A 22,476-nucleotide genomic window follows, 5' to 3' on the forward strand; every position below is an offset into this window, starting at 1 on the left:
GCGCCTGTCCCACACCCCAACAGGAAGGGGAAACTGGCTCTGGGACCCACTTTTCAGTTGGAAGAATGAACCAGAGGCTTAGAGGGTCGGAGAAGCTGCCAGCATTGGAACCTCTGGGTGTAACTGGGCCCCAACCCATCTAATTCACATTCTCCACCTCACCCCTCAGAGCTGTATCAAGCCAGTCTCGGCAGCAATGGGCCGGCTCCACTTCTAGCTTTGGCCACCTCCTAGCCTCCCATGCCCCTGCCTCAGTGCCTTGTAGGCTTTATTTCTGCAGACATCCTTGTCCATCTGTCTTTTGCTTACCCGTCCCTGCAGCACCACAGGGCTGTCATCCAGGGTTCCCACAACCCTGGGGTAGGCCATGAGCCACAATGACCAAGCACAAAACCAGCCACATTAATCGACTGCACAGTTTGAATGAACCAATGGGAAGCCCCGTGGTGACTGTATCAGCGGCCTAGTGAGGGAGATGGCTTCCCTGGCATGTGCAGGTTGACTGTACAGATAATCTGACACAGGATGGCAGTCAAACCACAAGGGCACAACCCCCTGGCTCCACCCTTACCTGCTGGAGTAGCCATGCTATGAGTCCGCCTCGTTCCTCTAGGGTTCTGCATTTCTCCCGCTTCCTGTGAAGGGCCTGACCAGTTCACAGGTGTGTGTCTACACGTGCCTGGGGTCATGTTTGTAATCCAGGGCTCTGTAGACACACTGCCTGCTGGCCCGGCCAGTCTTCCTGCCCTGTGACTGCAGCTGTGACCCATCCTTTCTGTGGCTGCCTCTTACAGGGACCCCCTTTGCCCAGGCACTCACTGCCCTTCCCATGTGGCCACCTTGTGGCTCTGAGCCACAGGAATTTATGTCCTACGGGCCATACTGGCTCAGCCAGAGCCCAATCTGTCACAGTGCTTCCTCTCCAGGAAGAAATAGAACAATAGGCAACAAGAATGTGACACCCCCCTCCACCCCCCCCCTGCAAGAGTCTCCTTTGTGCATGGCCTAGCTGGAGGCCAAGAGCAAGACCCTCTCAACAGTTTCTCCTGCTGAGCCAGGACAGCTGATGCCCCCTTTGAAGACAACAGTACCAGAGTAAAGGGTACATCGAGCTCATTCCCTGGCCAGTTTGGGCCCAACTTGGGTGTGAAAATGAGTGCCCCCTAGTGGATGAAATGCCTTCTGCACGGGAGAAGCAAAAGCGTGGAGGGTTAAGGACTGAACTCTGCCGATGAGTGTGGATGACTCCAGGGAGGAGGGCTCAGGGAGTCCCCAAGCCTGAGCACCTCTTCCCTCCCATCACCCACACACATCCATCTACCATCCACAGGTGCGCCATCACCCTGGCATCCGTGCATCTGTCACCACGAACTCGAACCCAAGCTGATCCCTCCAACACCCCTGCTGTGGCAAGACATCCAACAAAGGCAACCTCAGGAAAGAAACGTGTATTTGGGCTCACAGAGGACGCAGCTGGGAAGGCATGGTGGCGTGAGGCAGCTGGTCGCAGTATGGTGTACTGCTGCTTCTCTGGAAATACCTTCACGGACACACCCAGAGGTGTTTCCAGGGAGACCAGTTAGGCTGACAATGAAGTTTAACCATCACACCCTGTTCACTCACATTCCTTTCCCGGTACTTTCTGCACGCAACTATTTTGCCCCACAGGAACACGTGACTGGGCAGGGCTGGATCACAAGGGACAACTCTCGAGTTACGCGTGTACCTCTGGACAGGGAAGAGCTTCCCAGTAACCTCTCATTATCCCCATTTGCCCGTTCTCCATCTTTTCAGCATCTCATCTACCGTCCATTTCCACCCATTTCCCCGTTAAAAAGTCCACACCTCTCCTCCCCCTCCCTGTGACCCCAACCAACCTTCCATCCAGATGTGCCTACCAACATCTTCACCCACAGCAACAGCTCATTGCCCATCCTTCACAGCCCGCTCTCCTCTACCCACCATCCCCCAGCCACCCACCATTCCCACACAACCTATTCATGTCTGTCTGCTCACCACTAGCCACCCTGCCACCGCCCACTGTCCCCACCCACCCACCCACTACTATCCGTCAGCCACCCTCTGCGACCGACCTAGTCATCTCCAGCCACCATCATCACCCGTTGCTCCCGGGCATTTAATATCCAGCGCCGGAAGCCTCTGTCAACCCTGAGCCCACATAAGCCCCCCTCCCACTCCTCCACCATTTGGTGACCGGCTGTCCTTACGCATCTTCACGGTCCCTCTACCTATCCAGGAACACCACACTCTGCCCTACCTACATGTTCACCACCACACATCTGCCCTTTCCAGTCTCCAGTACACACAATCCGTGCAGAGCATGAACTCAGGCCAGGAGTTCCGGCCTGGAGAAGATGGGCAAAGACGCTGAGCCCCCAGGGTTGTTGGCTACTTCCAAGCCATGTCAGAGGGCAAGTCAGGCCTCTTACTGGGCACCGGGGGCCCTGCCCTTTAGGTCACTGGGAAGATTCCTCCAAGGAGCCTCAGGAGACAGCTGGGCGGTCCGGAGGTAAATATGTAACATCTGGGCGCCCCCTGCCCCGCAGCCCCACCCGGCCACATGGGCCGGCGGAGCAAAGTCCGCACCTGCCACAGGAGAGCGAGCGTCGGCAGCGGCGAGATGGGCGCTGCGGGCCGGGTCCTGCTGTGGCTGCAGCTGTGCGGTAGGCCGGGGTGCGGACCCTCAGGTTGTTTCTCTAGGCCCGAGGGGTCGTGATCTCAGCGTTCGTAGCCTGCCTCGATTTCCCCGTCCTCTGGCATGGGCTGGTGAGGTCGCCAGTGCCCAGGAGGTGGAGAAACCGCAGTCCTGTCCCTGTGGACTCCAAGCCCCTCGCGGCTCCTCTGTGCGCAGAAGGGCCAGGGCCTTGGCTCCCGGATCCCGGGACGCCTCTCTACGCCCAGGGCGCTTCCCGCCAGAGCTCCTTTCTGTCTTTCTGTGTCCTATTCCCCTCCATCCCGGGATGTCCGCGACGGGTGAACAGGGACTTCGTCCCGTGGGAGGGCACGTTTGCGCGGGCTCTGCAGATCTGCTAAGAGTGCACCGGAGAAGGCCGCGCAATGGGGTTCCCGTGGGGTCCGACCTCCTGCGCTGAGAGACCAGCGCCCGGGTCGGGGCCACCTCGGGGACCCGACCTGCACCCGGGCTGTGTGCACCACTCCCCTGGAGGGCCGCCTTCCTCGAGGGAGGCAGACACCCAGCCTTCCTTTCTCTAGCACTGACTCGGGCCGCCTACAAACTTTGGGTCCCCAACACCTACTTCGATTCTGCCTCCAACTGGAGCCAGAACCGGACCCCGTGCGCCGGAGATGCGGTCCAGTTCCCGGCGGACAAGGTGCCTTGGTAGGGGGCGCGGGAGGCACTGGGGTGGGGAGGTCGGCCAGGCCCGCAGCTGACGCCGCCTCTTGCTGCAGATGGTGTCGGTCCTGGTGCGAGACAGTCACGCCATCTCGGACATGGTAAGGCTCGGGGCTGTGGCCACAGGGGGTCATGGCTGCCCCAGGGTCGCCGAAGATCCCTCTCCAGGCCTCTGTGCGTCGCCACGGGAGCCGCTGGGTGGAGATACTCTCTGGGAGGGGACATCAGAGAGCACATGGGGTCTCACAGCCCAGCTCTCCTCCCCGTCCCCCGCCCCAGTCTGCTGGACAGGGTGGGCTCTGGGAAGCCGCCTGCCCTTTCCCGTCCTGGAGGCCTCGTTAGCAACCTGCCTGCAAAGCTGGTGGCCCAGATACCCTGGAAGGTTAGAAGCAAGAGGCTGACCAGCCTCTGCCGCCCGCACATGCTAAGACTTCAGTGAGCCCAAGGCTGCCGGCCTCGGTACCGCGTTCAGTTCCTGTGGTTGGAACTAGGACTGGGGGGTTTTGTGCCCCACCCGTGTGCAGTGTGCACACAGGCCAGAAGAGGGCGCAGGGGCCCTTGGAGCTGGAGTTACAGATGTTTGTGAACCATGGGTCGTGGATGCTGGGATTCAAACCCGGGTCCTTCCCGAAGAACAGCTGGTGCTCTTAAACGCTGAGCCGGCAACACCACCAAACCAAACCAAACCAAACAACCAAACCAAACCAAACCAAACCAACAATATTTCATTGCAACCCCCCCAAAAAAACCCTCCATTTCTCCAAGTTTTTGTTTTTTGTTGTTGTTTTTGGTTTTTCAGGACAGGGTTTCTCTATGTATTCCTGGCTGTCCCAGAACTCGTTTTATAGACCAGGCTGGACTCGAACTCAGCAATCCACTTGCTTCTGCCTTCCAAGTGCTGGCCGGCAAGAAATAATGTTTTCTGTGGGTCAGGGTCTCAAGTAACCCAAGGTGGCTTTGTACTCACTATGTTCGTGAGACTGACCTGGAACTCCTGACCTTCCCATCTCACCTCCAAGAGGCTGGGATTACAGGTGTGAGCCACCAGCCAAGACTCAGTGCCCAGGTTTTAACCACACCCATCCTGCACCGAGTACTCACTGGGGCTCATGGGCGTGGCAGACCCAGAGGACGGTCCCTGCCTGAGCTATTGCCCCAACCCACTTAGAGCACCACCTCCCTGGCCCCAGAGACAGTCATGTGTACAGGTGAAATCCTCCCAGGCAGTCAGCTTTCCTTCCTTCTCGCTTTCCTCTTCAGTACCCCAGCTCAGGGTGTGAACTGCCAGGGATGTCTACGGGGTCACTTTGAGGAGGCAGAGTGTCACCCCTATTTCTTGTGGCCTCATCTTGGACCTCATCAGTTCCTCACACATTCCTCCCTTGGAGTTTTTCCCCTCCTACCCACTTCTATCTCCATCTCCATCTTTGTTGGTGGGCAAATACCCAGCCCTCCCCCCCTTTACCTCAACACGGGGGTCTTCCTTGTGGTTCTGATTGTCGCGCAGAGAACCCATATGCACACCCCAACAGAACCCGAGCATTTGAGTTGCCGAGTTCTCCCTTCTAGAGCATGGGCTGCGTCTCCCAGTATTTCCGCCAGCTTCATTCTCCTACAAACTTAAGACGCTCTCCGAGTGCTGGCGCATGTCTTTAATCTCAGCACTCTGGATCACAGGCAGTCAGAGCTCTGTGGGTTCAAGGCCAGCCTGATCTATAGAGTGAGTTCGAGGACAGCCAGGGCTACACAGTGAGATCCTGTCTCAAAACAAAACAAAAAATAGGTGGTCGTCCTACCCGGAGCTCCCATCCGGCCCACAGGGACTGTGGAGGACTGTGTTTTCATTTTATTGGACTGGAGCCTTGAAGTTTGGGGAAACTGTTGTTCGAATGTGTAGCCATAATTGAAAAGGAAGACTGAAACACATTATTTCATCCTAGAAAACAGGAAAAGTTTTCAAAATTCTGGATTCCCAGTTTAATGATCATTAAGAACTTATATTGAAGAAATTCAGTATTTTTCTATAACTTGTATATAAACATATATAATGCTACATATACTATAAATTTTTCATTAACTAAAAAAAATAGGTGGTCATGTAGAATACTGACTAACTCATAAGTACTTTATAGCGTTTTGTCTATCGTGAATGGTACCCTTAAAAATTATATTCTAAGCCGGGCAGTGGTGAGGCATGCTTTTAATCCCAGCACTCAGGAGGCAGAGGCAGGCACATCTCTGTGAGTTTGAGGCCAGCTTGGTCTACAGAGGGAGTTCCAGGACAGCCACGGCTACACAGAGAAACCCTGTTTCAAAAAACAAAGCAAACAAAAAGAATTATATTCTATAGTTCCGGTGGCTCTTCTCATGAAAGACGGCAGTCATCTCTCCTGTTTCCAGGCCGTGTATGTCTCTTCCTTTCCTTATTGGTCATGCTCACTGCTCCTATCGAATTAGGAGCCCTTGTGAGGTTGTCTAGTTAATGGAAAAGCGTGTTACATTTCTCTACTGAGTGCCATGCTGGCTCTAAATTTGGATGATGTAAGCTTTAGAACATTGTAGAAATTCTGTTACTAAAGCTTAACAGCTCTTTTAAAAAAATTAAGTAGGTAGTTGAACTTCTCAGTGTCATGTCCTAATGGATTGAGATGCAAGTTCTACCCTCAGTTTCAATTTTCAGAAAAACAACAACAACAAAAACAACACACAGCCGGGCAGTGGTGGCGCACGCCTTTAATCCCAGCACTGGGGAGGCAGAGCCAGGTGGATCTCTGTGAGGCCAGCCTGGGCTATCAAGTGAGTTCCAGGAAAGGTGCAAAGCTACACAGAGAAACCCTGTCTCGAAAAACCAAAACACACACACACACACACACACACACACACACACACACACACACACACACACACCCCAGTCTTCCTGGCAACATGTGCATGCAGCACCTGAAGAGGCCAGAAGAGGGCGTCAGATAACAGCGGGTTGTGAGCCACCACGTGGGTGCTGGAAATCCAGCCTGCATCTTCCGCAAGAGCAGTCTGTGTCCTTAACCACTGAACCATCTCTCCAGCCCTCTCTTGTCTCTGTATATCCTGTGTGATCTGTCCTTCCTTTCTAGAATATTCTCTGTGCTTGGTACATGTGGGTTGGAGTCGGCTTGCTGGCACTTGAGCTGAAGTTCCCAGCCTCAGGTGTTGACGCTCTCCCTCTTGTTTCGGCCTCGGCCTCCCCCAGCCCTCGAGTGTGGATCTGGGTCTTCGTAGTCCACCGTTCTGGACTTCTCTGCTGTCCTCTGTGGAGCCTGGCCTGAGCACCCTCAGCTGGATCAGCCCTGATGCCTATTTCATCTCACTGGGGTGGTTTTCCACCTTCTCTCCTTACTTCCTCCTCAGCTCTGTTCATTCGCTGTGGTGTTGGGGCAGAGCCCTGGGCCTCACAAATGCTAGGCAGGTGCTGCGCCCCCGAGCTCTACCCAGCCCGGTTCTTCATGAAAATGCATTCCATTCACACAGGGGGGTGTGCCCCTCCTGGGCTGAGGTGCTACCACGCTTACGACCCATTATGTCTGTCCCTCGCTGTCCCCGGCTGTGGGTGGAGGCCCTTCCATTCAGTGCGCTTCACCCTTGGCATGGGTGGAGCCAGCCTGTGACCTCATCTCCCCTCTCTGCTGTGGGCTTTGGGGCAGGTCTGGAGCTCTGGGGAGGCCAAGGAGCAGGCCCTGTCCCCTCAAGTGGGGACAAGAGCCTGAGCTGTGGGTGACGCCTGATAACCTGGTGGCCCCGCAAGGAGCAGCTCCCACGGGCCCCCATCCCCTCAAACTCTGGGTGAAGGATGGAGGGATGCGGCTTGGGGGATCAGGAAAGGGTATGTCCCCTTCCCACAGCATATTCCTAGCATAGAAGAGGATTTGAGGGGTGAGGGGGCTCCCAAAGTGGATCCACGCCACGAGGTACAGGCGCTCTCACGGTGCCTGCCTTCGCCGGCATCGCTCTCCCTGAAGCTGAGGCCCCTTCCCCAGTGGAGTATGAATATTTTAAAGTTTGGCTTCTAGGACCTGGGACACGTTGTCTTATCCTTTCTCCAGAGGGATGGGTGCTGGCAAATGTCACCTCCTGCCCCACGGGTTCCCAGGATCTCAGCTGTGTCCTGCCCCGTAGCAACAGATTCTGCCACCTAGGCCTATATATCCCTCTAGCCTCTGCTCCAGCTCAGAGGTGGGGGTCTTTCGGGCCTGGCACATGTCGTGCCCGGTGTACAACGCCCTTCCCTTTTCTCTCCCTGGTGAGATCCAGCTGTTCCGGTTAGCCTCAGCCAGGTTAAGGTTCCCGGGCCCTGACTCCTTCACCGAGATCGCTGCCAGCGTCTCAGCTTGGGTTCTCCTGGTGCCCGGGAGGTGTTAGTTGGGCGCAGTGCGTGCCTGGGCCCTGCGCCACCTCAGCCCGCCCCTTCCGCAGCTCCTGCCGCTGGACGGGGAGTTCGTCCTGGCGCCCGGAGCCTCATTCAGCGCTGCAGCAGTCGGCTCGGACCCGGCCTGTCACTCCGGAGAGGAAGGTGCAGGGGGCGTGGCTCGGGAGGCGGGCTCGGGGCGTGGCTAGGGTGGGCGTGCTTTGGAGAGGGCGTGGCGCGGGGCTCAGTGCGCGGCGTGGGTTGGTGCGTGCCCCCGCAGGCGCCCCGTTGCTCTTCCGAAATCCCGACCGCTTCTCCTGGCTTGACCCACACCTGTGGAGCTCCGCGACCCAGGCGCCCGGCCTCTTCTCCGTGGACGCCGAGCGCGTGCCCTGCAGCTACGACGATGTCCTCTTCCCGCGCGACGGGTCTTTCCGCGTAGCGCTCGGCCCGGGCCCCAACCCGGTGCACGTCCGCAGCGTCTCGGCCGTGGGCCAGGTGAGCAGGCGCGGGAGGGCTGGGGTCCCAACCCCTGTGCGCGTCCCCAGGGCGTCCTGCCGCTGCGCGGGGCCCCGCGCGCTCAGACTCTGTCCTCGCCTGCCACCGGTGATGCCGCCACCCGCAGACGTTCACGCGCGACGAGGACCTGGCGGCTTTCTTGGCGTCCCGCCAGGGTCGCCTGCGCTTCCACGGGCCGGGCGCGCTGAGAGTGGGCTCCCAGGCCTGCACCGACGCGTCAGGCTGCGTCTGCGGCTACGCCGAGGTGAGTGAGCCTCGGCCGGGGACGGCGCGAGGTCCGCTCGGCCGTGGTGGGGCGCGCGGCTGTCGCTGCGTTTTCCGGCGCTCACCGCCGTGTCCCCACCCAGACGCTGCCGTGGATCTGCGCGTCTCTGCTGCAGCCCCTGGGCGGCCGCTGCCCCCAGGCCACCTGCCGCGACCCGCTGCTGCCCCAAGGCCAGTGCTGCGACCTCTGCGGTGAGCGCCCCGCTGGTCCTCTAATGCGCTCCCCGCGGGCTCCCCTCTCTTGCTGGGGTCCGCGGCGTTGATCTGTCCTCCCGTCGCAGGAGCCATCGTGTCGTTGACCCACGACCCCACATTTGACCTGGAGCAGTATCGAGCACGGTTGCTGGACCTCTTCCTAAAGCAGGTAACGAGGCCACAGGCAGGGTCCCGGCTGCTGGCAGCTGCGCCCCGACTCTACTGCCCTCCCCCGCCCCCAGCCCGAAGGCAGACTCGGGATCAACGCTCTCCCTCCCCAGCCCCAGTACCAGGGGGTGCAGGTGGCTGTGTCCAAGGTGCTGCGCGAGGCTCACACCGAGATCCAGGTGGTGCTGGTGGAGACCGGGCCCGAGACCGGCGCAGCGGGGCGGCTGGGCCACGCGCTCCTGCAGGACGCGGTGGCACAAGGTAACTTGGCGCCCTCCCGCCCCTCCGCTGCCCGGGCTGCCCGGGCGCCGCCGCTGAATCCCCCTGGTTGCAGGCGGCGTGCTCGGCATCCTGTCGGCGACCCTGCAGCAGTCGGGCATGCCCGCGACGGGAGGCTCGGCGCTGTACCTGGACGGGTCCCGTGCCTGGCTGGCGGGCAGCGTGGCGGCCGTGGTGCTGCTGGCCCTGCTGGGGACCGTGCTGCTGCTGCTGCACCGCAGCGGCAGGCTCAGGTACGCCGGCCCCTCCCTCCTGAGCGAGCGAGCGCGGCCTCCCAGAGGTTGGCCGGGCCCGAGGCCTTCACCTGCTCCTGCATCCCGCAGGTGGAGAAGGCAGGAAGAGGCTGGGCCCGCAACCGCTGGGCTGCCGCTGGGTTTCCGCAATCCGCTTTTCGACGTGATGGTCTTCAAGCAGCAGGTGAGACAGCGGGAAGAAGCTTTGGGGGTCTTCCCGGGGGGGCTGGTACCTGGCACCGTGAGCCCCTGACACTGTAACCCCGCAGCCACAGCCCTCGGTGGAGCCGCTTGGCTCAGACCAGAAGGTGGACATCGTGGACACCAACTTCAGCTACTTCGTTAACCCACTCTTTGCCGGGGAGGCAGAGGCAGAGGCCTGACCTCCTGGGAGAATGCTATTCCTCCAGCCAGTGGACTCTTCATCCCCTCTGAGACCACGACTTCTCTCCTGATGGCAAGGACGGGCCCACCTTGTCCAATAAAGGGTTGTTTGGGTTTTTGTTCTTTTTTAACCTGCGAGCATGGGTGGTCATACTTAAGTAAGTGACTTATGGGGATCTGAACTCAGGTCCTCAGACCTGCCCTGCAAGTGTTCTTACCCACTCGACATGGTGTTTTGTTTTGAGGTGGGAGTCTCACCATATATCCTAGGAAGGCATTAAAATGTCGGGGCTCAAGTATCTCTCTGCCTTAGCCTCCAGGATTAGCTGGGGCTTTAGGCCATTGATGGCCACTGATGCTCGGATGGACCTGTCCCAGTTGTTGACCTGGTCAGGCTTGGTCTCATGTCAGAGGGAAGTAATCGGTGACTTTAAGTTCCCTCAGCTCACTTCCAGGTTCAGTCTCACTAACTCATCAGCACTCGCTCATTCTGGTCTTTAGCTGTTGTTTCTGGTTAGGGTCCAGGAGCAGGGGGCTGCTCTTTGTAGCCACACAGTGGACAGGAAGCTTGTCCCTTTGGTTCATCCCAGGATGCCTGGCTTTAGCTTACAGGGCGGTAGGAAAGAGCAGTTCCAGTTCTTAGTAATTTTGTGGGGAAAAACTGTATCAGTGCTAGGCATGGTGGTGAGCGCCTGCAGTCCCAGTGCTAACAACGGAGGCAGGAGGATAGAGTTTGAGGACAGCCTGGGCAGTACTGTAAAACTGTCTCAATAAACAAAAACAAAGTAAGCAAAGAGGAGGAGCGGAGGGGCTGAGGAGATGACTCAGTGGGCTGAATATTAGCCTTGCAAGTGGGGGAGCTGAGGTTGATTCCCAGACCCCGCAGGCATGGGGTGCAAGCTTGTAACCTCAGTGCTGGGGGGTGGGGGGTATCTGCCCATCTAGTCTTTGTGAGCTCCAGAGGGAAGACACCTGCACAGGTACTCTGCCCCACATGCCTGCACGCACACACATGCACCTGTATGCACCTGAACATGCACACATACATGCACACTCCCCTCACAAGAAGGAATAGAGAAAGTAAGATTGGTAGCACAGGCAAGGATTTAGGGTGGATTCTAGTCTAGAAGTAGAAAAAAAATCCCTTAAAAACAAACAGGCTGGAGAGATGGCTCAGAGATCAAGAGCACTGGCTGCTCCGTCAGGCTCTGGGTTTGGTTCCCAGCACCCACCCAGCTCACAACCATCCGTAACTCCAGTTCCAGGGGATTTGGCTTCCTTGAGCACCGCACACAAGTGCTGCACACAGGTACATGCAAAGCACTTGACACATAAAAAACCAGCCTTAAAACCACAGAAGTACAACCTCATAAATATGAAGTATATTATAGTTTTTTAAAAAACATTTCTTCTCTCTTTTATGACGCCTTTGATCCCAGCACTTGGGAGGCAGTGGCAGGGGTGGGGGTGTCTCTGTGAGTTTAAGGCCAGCCTGGTCTACATAGAGAGTTCCAGGACTGCCAGAGAGTTCCATAGAGAGGCCTTGTCTCAAAAACAAAAACAAAACAAAACAAAGAAGAATTTAGTTTCATCAAATTTGGCTTGATTATATAAATGGAACAAAACCACAAAACCCAAAAACAACAACCACCCATGATTCACCATAAAAACCATTCAAGTTCCACTCTGGGGCGGGGAGGCAAGTCTCCCTAGCTCTTGGGACACTGGGGAAGCAGGATTCAGGGGACATGATTTAACCCACTCCCTGAAGCAGGGACCCCAAGAGCAGGACTTGTGTATTGTTCTTAAGTGTGCTGTCCCGACAGGCACAACAGGTTCCTCTTCACCTCTGCATAGAACAATGTTTTCATTAAGAGGGAGATGTAATTTTAGTGGACCTAAGTTAGAAGAGTAAAAATGAAGCCTTCTACGCTTGTTCGCAGAAGTTGTTCTTAAATTATTACCAACTCTAGGGAGCCTAGGGTTTTCCTGTGTTGGCACTGAGTACAGAAGTCTTCCTGAAGTGAAGCCTTGTGTCCCAGCACTTAAAAAAAATTAAACTTAATTTATAAGAAAAAAATTTCAGTCAAAAAACAAGCCTGGCATGAGGTATAGAACTGTAATCCCAGCACATAGCCAACTGAGGCAGGAGGATTGCCAATTTGAGGCAAGCTTAGGCTACATAGTAGGATTATCTTAATACATCCGGGCTGGAGACATGATCAGCAGGTAACTACTGGGTTTGCAGAGGACCAGAGTTGGGTTCCCAGCACCCACATGGTGGCGCACAACCATCTCTAACTCCAGTTCTGAGGAATCCCATGCCCTCTTCTGGCCTCTGAAGGCACCTGCACACACACGGTGTACATACAGACAAGCAGGCACATGTACACACATGTAAATAAAATCTTAAACAGCCACAACAAAACCACAGTGTTTTATAAACAGCAGGTTTCATGGGCACTCTGTCTGGGTTCATGTAATTCCAACCTGCAGTGTTTGAAGTTTCCTTGGCTGTGTGCACCCAGCAGCTCTGAACTCTGAAGTGCACATGTGGAAGCCAGAGGTGGACCTTGGGCTCCTCTATCCTCTACCTTTTGAGACAGGGTCTCTCGCTGAATCTCAAGCTCACTGATTGGGCTAGATGGGCTGGCAGCAACCCCACTGATTTCCTGGCTCTGTCTGTCCAGTGCTGGGCACACGTTACCACTCCTGTGGCTTTTTTTTTTTTTTTTTTTTTTTAAGATTTTGTTTTTAGCTGGGAGGTGGGGGTGCATGCCTTTAATCCCAACACTCGGGAGACTGAGCCAGGCGGATCTCTATGAGTTCGAGGCCAGCCTGGTCTGCAGAGCGAGATCCAGGACAGGAACCAAAACTACACGGAGAAACTCTGTCTCGAAAAACAAAACAAAACAAAAAAAGATTTTGTTTTCATTATGTGTGTGTGTGAATGCGAGTGTGTGGAATATGTGTATGGGTGACCATGGAAGTCAGAGGACATTCCTTGGGACTGGAGTTCTAGGCAGTTGTGAGCTGTCATGTGGGTACTGGGAACCAAACACAGGTCCTCTGCAAGAACAAGTCTTCCTACCGGTTTGAGCCGGCTCTCCAGCTGCCCCTCTACACTGTAGCTTTATGTGGGTTTTCATGAGAGGACCAGCCTTGGGTCAGTCAGAGTTCTGAATATCATTTTCTTGAGATTTAGCCCCGGCTGGCCTGGAACCAGGCTAACCTCAGAGACACAGAGCTCATCCTGCCTCTGCCTCTCATGTTTTGGAATTAAAGGTGTGTGCTACCATGTCTAGCCTGACATTTTACATTTTGTTTAATGATTTTTTTTAAACAAATGATTTATTTTTTAGTTTATGTGAATGTGTGGTTCCCTTCATGGATATGTGTGCAGCATGTGTGAGTGATGTCTGTGATGGCCAGAAGAGGGTGTTTGATCTTCTGAGCTAGAGTGACAGGTGCATCTGATGTGGGGCCTGGGACTGTATGAGTGCTTTATCTGCATGTACAATGTTACGCCAGAAGAGGGCATCAGATCCCACTAGAGATGGTTGTGAGCCACCATGTGGTTGCTGGGAGTTGAACTCAGGACCTCTGGAAGAGCAGTCAGTGCTCTTAACCTCTGAGCCATCTCTCCAGCCCTACTTCATCCATCTTGAAAGTGATCGGAACTCTGTACTGAGAGTATTTATGAAGGTTCCAGAACCTGATAGCCAGCATTTCAGAACTGTGGGCGACAAGCTAATTAGAACAGCCACAGTTAGAATTTTTGAATTTAGTCACTGACAAGGGGGTTGTTTTTGATGGTGTTTTTAACGAGTGGGTCCGAGGTATCACAGGAGGACAGTTTGGCAGTTTTCATCAGTAGCATCTATGTGACTTAAAGAGCTCTTGATTGAAGCCTTTTGATGACACTTCCTATATGATCTAATACCCCAGGTCCACCTAATCAGCCAGGCTGCAGATGGGCAAGGCATCAGGGTGGGGGTGTCTTCTGGGTCCAAATGTAAAATCAGAGTCTAAAAGACTTAATTACTGAGTCCCTCTGAAGATGACCTGACCAGATCTCTCTGCCCACACTAGACGTATCCTGGTAGAGCTAGGTGCTGTGGGATGTCTTTCTGTATGCTGTGAATATGTGTTGCTCTGATTGGTTGATAAAGTTGCATTGGCCTATGGCAAGGCAGCTTAGAGGCAGGCAGGAAATCCGAGCAGATATACGGAGAGAAGAAAGGAGAGAGGGGAGAGGTGCCAGCCACCACCAAAGAGCAGCAAGATGCCAGCAGACTGGTAATACCATGGCTACGTGGCAACCTTTAGATTAATAGAAATGGGTTAAGTTATACGAGCTAGCTAGCAAGAAGCCTGCCATAGGCCATACAATTGGTAATTAATATAAGCCTTTGAATGACTATTTTATAAGCAGCTGAGGGACTGTGGGGCTGGGCGGAACCAGAGGACCTGGGGACTGCCAGGCCTGGTGGGAGCAGAGAAACCTTCCGGCTACAGCTGGGCACTGCATTCGAGCACTGGCGTGCCCAGGAGGCCATGGGCCTGTTCAAAAGCTCTAAGCAAAGGGAAGGTTTTAAAAGCAGCTTTTAAAAACAAAGCTGGAAGGCTTCACAAGGACGGGGCCAGTCTGGAGCTGAAGTTGTCACTGGACAAACGTCCTTGAAGAAGTGGGTTGTGGGAGGAGGCTGTGTTCTGAAGTTCCATGATGTTCTTGGCCGGTGCGCTGCACAGGCATGGCTCTCCCCCTTCCTAACTCTTACTCATTTTTATTGTGGTTCTGGCTCCCAAGCAAGAAGCCATCTCGCTTTTTACAATTGTTATTCTCCCATTGCTGTAAGGCAAAGCCCACCCTTCCCCAAGGGCAGTTCTGAGGTACACACTTGTTGTGGAATATTATTTTAACTAGGTAAAGATGTGTTACATTTATTTATGCTGCAGAATATAGTACTCTAACTGTGTGAAGGTGTGTTACATTTGTTTCTGCTGCATTTGTTTAACTATGTAAAGATGTGTTGCATCTGTTTCACCTTGCCTGCCTAAGGCACCTGATTGGTCTGATAAAGAGACAAACAGCCAAGAGCTAGGCAGGAAAAGTATAGGGGTGGGGCGGGGAGGGGGAGAGAGGAAGAGGAGGAGGAGAAAGAGAAAGAGGGACACTCCTAGGGCCAGAAGCCAGGCAGCTGCCAGACAGACAGACAGACAGACAGCAGGAAAGTAAGATGCAAAAAGAAAGTAAAAAGGCCCGAGGCAAAATGTAGATAAAGAGAAAGAGATTAAAGAAAGAGCTAAAATAAGGCCAAGCATTCATAACCAATATGAAGTCTCTGTGTCATGATTTGGGAGCTGGTTGGTGACCTAAGAGAAGAAGCCTGGTGCAGACACTGGGGAGCCAGAGCTGGAGTGTTTATAGGACAGCCACTGGGCAGGTCATAGCATGTGTGTGCACAGAGCCGGGGCTCCTGACTGGATATGTGCAGCTTGAACGGTCAGCAACCTTTTCTTCACGTCGTCAGGTGCTTCTGAAGTGGCACTGTCCCCATTGGGACAGCTTAGCTGTGTGGGATTTCATGTAAATGAGATGCCCGTGGCACTCTTGTGGCTGTGACTCATCCTTTACAATGCTGCCACGATCCTAAGAGGACTAGTATTTTGAAAAGTGGCTCACGCTGGAGCGTTTTTTCAGACCCGAGCATCAAGTATGGTCATTCCTTTCTCAATCCTCAAGCCTACCATGTATGTCAGGGATGGGTCAGCCCACCCAGCCCAGCTGGTTCCTGGTTCCTAGTGCTCTGCTCCTTCAGCCACCAGCTCGGAAGGGCCCTCTGTGTCCTAAGCAGCCCACTATGTCCCTATCTAAACCCCTCTAGGCATGCTGGAGGACTGTGCTCCTGGGAGGTTGTAGTTGATTTGCCCAAGAAATGGGAGGGGACTATGTGACCCCCCTCATGGGTAACAGTGGAGCTGATTTGTTTGTTTTTTAAGATTTATTTATTATGTAAACAGTGTTCGTTCTGCAAGTTTGCCGCACGCCAGAAGAGGGCACCAGATCTCATTACAGGTGGTTGTGAGCCACCATGTGGTTGCTGAGAATTGAACTCAGGACCTCTGGAAGGGCAGACAGTGTTCTTAACCACTGAGCCATCTCTCCAGCCTGGAGCTGATGTTCTAAAACCACATTGCCTCCTTGACTGCTGCCTGAGGCCCAGGGAGGCCTGGGTCTGCAGGGCCGAGCTGGGCTGAGAGCTGCTGCTGGCGTCCAGTGCTGGTGTCCAGCGCTGCCTTCCAAGCTCCAGCCCTGCCCATCACTCAGAGGCTTGGTGGGTGTGTGCGTCTAAACAGGGCCAATAGGAGGAAGGGGAGGACCCAGGGGCCCTATGAAGTACCTAAGCCTGGGGCATGGGCCTCCCCAGCCCTGAAGGGTGAAGCTGTTACTTTCTCCCTGCTTGGCTTTGGCCTTCTGTCTTTCCTGGATTTTTTTTCCCCCAGTCAGAGAATGAGCTTGGAGATGCCTGCAATGTACCCTGTTAGATTTTTCAGGGTACTTATACTGGATTTGGGGAGCAATCTACTCAAGATTGTATTCCAGACTGTAGTAGATCCTGGAGGAGGGCTTGGAGGTGGCCTCAACCATCAGGCCCTCTGGGGGCCCCTTCTGAGACCCCTGTACCAAGACTAGCATGGTGAGAAACCCTAGTTAGCTCCATGAGGAGAGTAGGGTACTCAGACTCTGAGGGAGAGAGCTTTGATCTTTTCTGGCTGGAAGGAGTTTTCACCCCAAGAACCAGGGTGGAAGCCACCATTCCTAAGATAGGGCAAACCAAGGAACTGATACTTCCGGGGGCTTGGGGGGGGAGGGCAGATGCCCACTTGACACAGCTGGGCCAGGTTCACGGGAAGGTCATTCTTCTGCTCCGTAGCTTCCTCGCCCCACCTGGCTTGGGGGCCCACAGGCTGTGAGTAACTGAGGGCAGGCACCTGGGGACGAAGACCCACTCAGCTTTCCCTAATATTTCCTTTTTTGTTGTTGTTTTTGTTTTTTCGAGACAGGATTTCTCTGTGTAGTTTTGGTGCCTTTCCTGGATCTTGCTCTGTAGACCAGGCTGGCCATGAACTCAGAGATCCGCCTGGCTGTGCCTCCCAAGTGCTAGAATTAAAGGCGTGCGCCGACGACACCACCACCCAGCTTCCCTAATGTTTCTTGAGCCAATCTAGCATGCAGGGAAAAACCTGACCTTGAAGTTTTTTTTCCATTATAGATGGGAAAAAAGTGATCCCAGGCTTGCCTTGAGTTTGAAGTGAGGCATGCCACCTCAAGGCTGCTTTGAGTGGCCTGGGAGGGAGGTGCTTTCCCTATCGGAAAACTTTGCTGGGGGCTGGCATGGCTCACAGGCTTTGGCTGTGTCTGGAACTATATGGCTGCCAGAAGCTCGTCCTTTCTCCCCCTTGGAGCTCCCTAGAGGAGAGGTAAGAATGTTTGATGGAGGAGAGGTAAGAATGTTTGATGTGAACTCTAAGACAGGGCTGGGTGTCAGGGACAGCTGTGACCTTGCAAATACCCCTCCAGGCTCGTCCCTTCTCCAGCCCAGGCTCTGTGTCCCCTGTGTGTGTGTGTGTGTGTGTGTGTGTGTGTGTGTGTGTGTGTGTTGCTCTGCTGGCCTTGCAGGGGACACTGGACTCTGGGACAAAGGGAACCGAGAGCTTTCCCAGCCATGTCGCACTAGGATGGCCTGGGAGGCGTTTGTGACTTGCAACATTCGGGGCTGGGTGCTAAGAGAAGCTGCTGCCAGGAACACCTGCCGAGAACCGAGGCCGCGCCTGCCCGGGTGGGAGGCAGAGACCAGGGCCCGGCTGGACCTGGACGCCAGCTCTTCCTGCCTGCCAGCCACACTTGTTTCGTCTGCTTGAGATGGAATAGTCACCCCTCCTTGCCACCTGCTTGGGGTCCTGTCCCGTTCCACTTTGTTTTTATTTTCCGGTTGCTGCCACATGCACAGGCTGAGGAAAAAGCGTTCCACACTCTCTAGATTTCAGGTCCATGCGCTAAATTACTTACTGAGTGCTTATCCAGCTTACAGATCATAAATTTGAAAAGGGTGTCAAAGGGCCTGTTTACCTCGGAGATTTGAGATTTTTGCGAATGGTGGTTAATTCATTAAGGCACAGGGTACTGAAGAGTCATAGAGGGCAGATATTACAGTTCCCCTCTTTTCTTTCTCTTCAAAAATATTTAATGTTTTGAGATAATTGTATCATTTCCCCCTTTCCTGTCTCCCTCCCATGTACCTCACCCTTTGCTCTTTCTCAAATTCACGGATTCTTTTTAATTAGTGTTACACATACGCGTGGGTACACGTGGGCATGTCTGTATTCCTAAGTGCATAAATACAGCTTATTCAGTCTGTATTCGACTTGCCTTGTTTTCAGGGCTGAACATCGGTATGGGGCAGTCTCTTGGCGTGCTCTTCCCTGGGGAAGACTTGCTCCTACGCTCACATTCCTTACTTGCCTGTAGTATTGTGTCTCGGGTTGAGGCCTCATGAGCTCCCCAAGCCCAACATGCCCCCCACCCAGCATCCACGTTAGCATGTCTAATTGATGGAGACCATTACAGAAAGCCACAACCAGTCAAAAGCCACAAAGGGCAGTTACAGAGCCCAGTCCCAACCGATAAATTTACAACACAGCTGTTGTCCTAAGGCTCTGAGATCGCTGGGAAAGAGGGGCAGGAAGAGCCAGAAGTGTAGGGAGTTAGTTGTGCACCCATGAAGTCTCACCAGCATGACCTAAAAAGGACCACTCTCCCTCCTTTCATGGTGGATGATGGGGAACTAGAGGACACAGGTCCCTCTGCCCACGTTGTTAAAATCTCCAGAAGACCCAGCCAGCAGCGGTGGTGTTCACCTTTCATCCCAGCACTCAGGAGACAGAGGCAGGCGGATTTGAGTTCGAGGTCAGCCTGGTCTGCAGAGTGAGTTCCAGGACAGCCAGAGCTACACAGAGAAACCTTGGCTTAAAAAACAAAATAAGGGAGCTGGAGAGACTGCTCAGAGGTTAAGAGCCCTGGCTGCTCTTCCAGAGGTTCTGAGTTCAATCCCCAGCACCCACATGGTGGCTCACAACCATCTGTAATGAGATCTGGTGCCCTCTTCTGGCCTGCAGGCGTACATGCAGGCAGAACATAATCTTAAAAAAAACAAAAACAAAAAACAAAACAAAACAAAACTCAGAAGACTCTCGAGCTGAAGACAAAGATTAGAAGATGTTCCCGTACACCTTTTGTCCACAAATGCATGGTCGTTCCCAAAGGCTCCCGTAGGCTGTGTCTTTATCCATTGGGATCTCTGATCCACAGCCGTAAGAAGGGAAGAATTGGTATTTTTCTGCATACGGGCTTCATCTCTAATGGAGCTACAGAGCATGTGAAAACCAGCAGCGGAGAAAGCCTGCACGGCCAACCCTGGTGTAGGCCAGCGCTCAACGAGCTGCTGCTTGCTGGATGAAGCTGAAGAGGCTGTTGGCTGTTCCTGTACTTCAGGACTTCTGCCAAGTGCCAACAAGGGAAGGACCTTTAGGAAGGTCCCCAGAGGCAACAGAGGCTGCAAGCCGTAGCAGAAACCAGAAGGGGCTAGGTTCCGGGGCTCTGAAGTCAGACATGTCCTGAGCACCTGGGGTGACTCTCCTGTGTTCTGGCTTCCCAAGGTTAAGAGTGTGCGTGGCATCTAGTTTCACTGCTGCTGCTGCTCCTGCTCCATCTCACCACGCCCCTGGCCTGTGCCTGGTGACTGTGGCCGGGGTCACCGTGGAGGGTACTGTTAGGCTAGTGTCCAGCAGCAGCCGCCTTGCAGATGTCCCCGAGTTGCGCTGTGGACTCTTCTGATGATCCTTGGCCACTTTTTAATCTGTTAGGTCCCCTGTCCCACCAAGGGGTGGTGTTGAGGAGTCACCCTCCTGGGCTACTCCTGTGTTACAGGAGCTACTGTGGCAGCCTTGGTGTGAGGTGTGACAGGAAGGTGGCTCTGACTAGCCAGTTCCTGGAGGAAAGCCAGCAGAGTAGTAACGGCCCAGATGCAGGCTGCATGTGCCTGGAACCTTGCTGCCGGGTCTAAAGGGCCCGTGAACGCAGACACTAGACTCAGGGCCAAGCCACGGGTGTGAAGCTCGCAGAGACGGGAGTTGTTTCCCCAAAGACCTCCAGACTGCTCGTTCTGGACCAGGTAGGAATGTGATGGGAACTGGAGACAAAGCTGGGCTGACGATGGGCTGGTACTCCTCTTTCTGTGGTATTTCTGCAAGTGACTAACACTTGAGTATTTAATTGTTGGGTGGCTGACCCCGGAATGAGGAAGACCCCAAATTCTGGACTCATGATGACTCTGCCTTGGCTGTTTGACCCATGGTGGGCTGAAGTTACCGGCATCCTGTCTGCATCTGGCTCCTGCTCCAGCTCTGTGAACTCAAGTGATCACTTCCTGATCACTGGGCACCCCCTAACCGTCAGTTCTGGGATCGTGTGAGGGTGGAGCCCTGCCCGCTCCATCATGTAGCATGTGCTGAGGGAACCTGGTGAATGGGGCTCTGGTCCCTCAGCTCATGGGGCTTAAGGGACAAGTGTTTTAGGGAGGGGTGACATCAAATGTCTTGGGTAGCTGTAAGGACCTGAACCCTGGTCCCTGTGGGGAAGGACAGCGGGTGATACAGGCCCAAGACTCAAGAGGGAACCACCAAACGGCAGGGACTGAGCCACGGGCAAGTGCAGAAGCCCGCTACGCTTGCTGGTGCTGTTGTCCATAAAAACCCCACAGCACCTCGGTCCTATCTGCTCCTCACACTCAAGACCAGGGCAAAGTTACAGCCTCTGTGCTGTATGAGATGCTCTTGTGTTTTCTGTAAGGTTTACCAGGGAACTTACCAAGAGCACTATGGTTTAATAGCTTCATGTACACGTGGAGCAGGAATTCTAATTGATCTAATTGATCTTAACAATAAAACCTGAAGTCAGATATCAGGATGAAAGCTGAAAGATCAGAGAAGTAGACCAGCAGCCACTACAGAGACTCCCCCCCCCCCAAAGATTTATTTATTATGGATACAGTGTTCTGCCTGCATGTATGCCTCCACACCAGAAGAGGGCACCAGATCTCATTACAGATGATTGTGAGCCACCATGTGGTTGCTGGGAACTGAACTCAGGACCTTTGGAAGAGCAGCCAGTGCTCTTAACCTCTGAGCCATCTCTCCAGCTCCCACCAGAGACTTTTGTAGCTGAAAGTTTTCCTGTGTCCCACCTGAGCCGCAGCTGCTCAGACCCAAATAAACATACACAGGCTTGTATTATTTTTTTTTTTTTTAAACTATGGCCATGGTATGCTTCTTGCTAGCTAGCTCTTATATCTTAAATTAACCCATTTCTATAAATCTATACTTTGCCACATGGCTTGTGGCTTACCGGTATCTTTACATCTTGCTTCTCCTGGCGTCGGCTCCCTCTTTTTCCTTCCTCTTTCTCTAGTTAGAATGTCCTGCCTAACCTTATTCTGCTTCACTATTGGCCAAACAGCTTTATTTATCAACCAATCAAAGCAACACATATTCACAGCATACAGAACATCACCACCCATCAACTTTTTACCTCTCTGAATCCTCAGACTGAACGGGGCCTGAATCCTGTCTCCACCCACCTTATCACTTCCTCTCTGCCCAGCCATATCACTTCCTGTTTTCTTCTCCCAAATGCTGGGATTAAAGGCATGAGCTACCACTGCCTGGCCTCTATGGTTAACTAGTGGCTTAGGCTTAGCTCCACACTCTGATTTCCAGGCAAGCTTTATTTGTTAGAGCACAAACAAAATATCACTACATACATGTATGTAGTTTTGATTCAATGTTTTGCTCTTGAGACAGGGTTTCTTTGTGTAGCCCTACCTGTCTTGGAACACGCTCTGTAGACCAGGCTGGTCTCAAACTCACAGAGATCTGTCTGGCTCTGCCTCCCCAGAGCTGGGATCAAAGGCGTGCACCTCCACCACCTGGCTCAACTTTGTTAAGGCGGGGTTACAGAGCAGTCTTCAAGCCAGACAACTGCCATGATGTCAGCTGAGATCAGTGCGGTGGGCTTTGTTGATTTGCTGATGTTATTCTCATGTAAGATGGCTGGATGTTTTTTCAAAAAGAAAAATATGCTGGCGAGTTTTATATTAATTTGACACAAGCTAGAGAGTGCCATCTGAAAGGAAGGAACTTCAATTGAGAAAATGCCTCCATAAGATCAGGATGTAGGCAAGCAGGTGGGACATTTTCTTAATTAGTGATTGATGGGGGAGGGCCCAGCCCATTGTGGGTGGTGCCATCCCTGGGCTGGTGGTCCTGGGTTCTATAAGAAAGCAGGCTGAGCTAGCCAGAGGGAGCAAGTCAGTAAACAGCACCCTCCATGGCCTCTGCATCAGCTCCTGCTTCTGGATTCCTGCCCGTTTGAGTTCCTGTCCTGACTTCCTTCAATGATGAACAGTGAAGTAGAAGTTGAGTCAGTGAGACCCGTTCCTCCCCAGGGATCTTGCTTTTGGTTATGGTATCACAACAGTAAACCCAACTAAGACAAGAAAGAAAGCTTGAGCAGGTTACAAAGGTCTGAACAAGTTACATAAGGTATGTAAAAGACC

At 53.6% G+C, this 22,476-nt stretch overlaps 1 protein-coding gene across 1 annotated transcript; it reads left to right on the top strand.

The window, feature by feature from the left end:
* Window positions 1–2,578: 2,578 nt before the first annotated feature.
* On the top strand, window positions 2,579–9,930 carry Amn (amnion associated transmembrane protein). The gene is made up of 12 exons (XM_037210862.1): window positions 2,579–2,684; window positions 3,235–3,353; window positions 3,433–3,477; window positions 7,826–7,922; window positions 8,038–8,255; window positions 8,383–8,520; window positions 8,624–8,732; window positions 8,822–8,904; window positions 9,017–9,164; window positions 9,238–9,415; window positions 9,506–9,599; window positions 9,685–9,930. The coding sequence occupies exons 1-12, from the start codon at window positions 2,582–2,584 to the stop codon at window positions 9,796–9,798; spliced, it is 1,446 nt and encodes a 481-aa protein (XP_037066757.1). The 5' UTR covers window positions 2,579–2,581; the 3' UTR covers window positions 9,799–9,930.
* Window positions 9,931–22,476: the final 12,546 nt, after the last annotated feature.

Source organism: Peromyscus leucopus, chromosome 14, assembly GCF_004664715.2.
Source record: "Peromyscus leucopus breed LL Stock chromosome 14, UCI_PerLeu_2.1, whole genome shotgun sequence".
Lineage (NCBI taxonomy): Eukaryota > Metazoa > Chordata > Mammalia > Rodentia > Cricetidae > Peromyscus > Peromyscus leucopus.

What these genes read in the sequence shown, in the direction of transcription:
- Amn (XM_037210862.1), top strand. Translation starts at nt 2,582, where the DNA reads ATGGGCCGGCGGAGCAAAGTCCGCACCTGCCACAGGAGAGCGAGCGTC. An exon ending in GCTGTGGCTGCAGCTGTGCG is followed by an intron (nt 2,685 to 3,234) that starts GTAGGCCGGGGT and finishes TCCTTTCTCTAG; the next exon opens with CACTGACTCGGGCCGCCTAC. An exon ending in TGATGGTCTTCAAGCAGCAG is followed by an intron (nt 9,600 to 9,684) that starts GTGAGACAGCGG and finishes GTAACCCCGCAG; the next exon opens with CCACAGCCCTCGGTGGAGCC.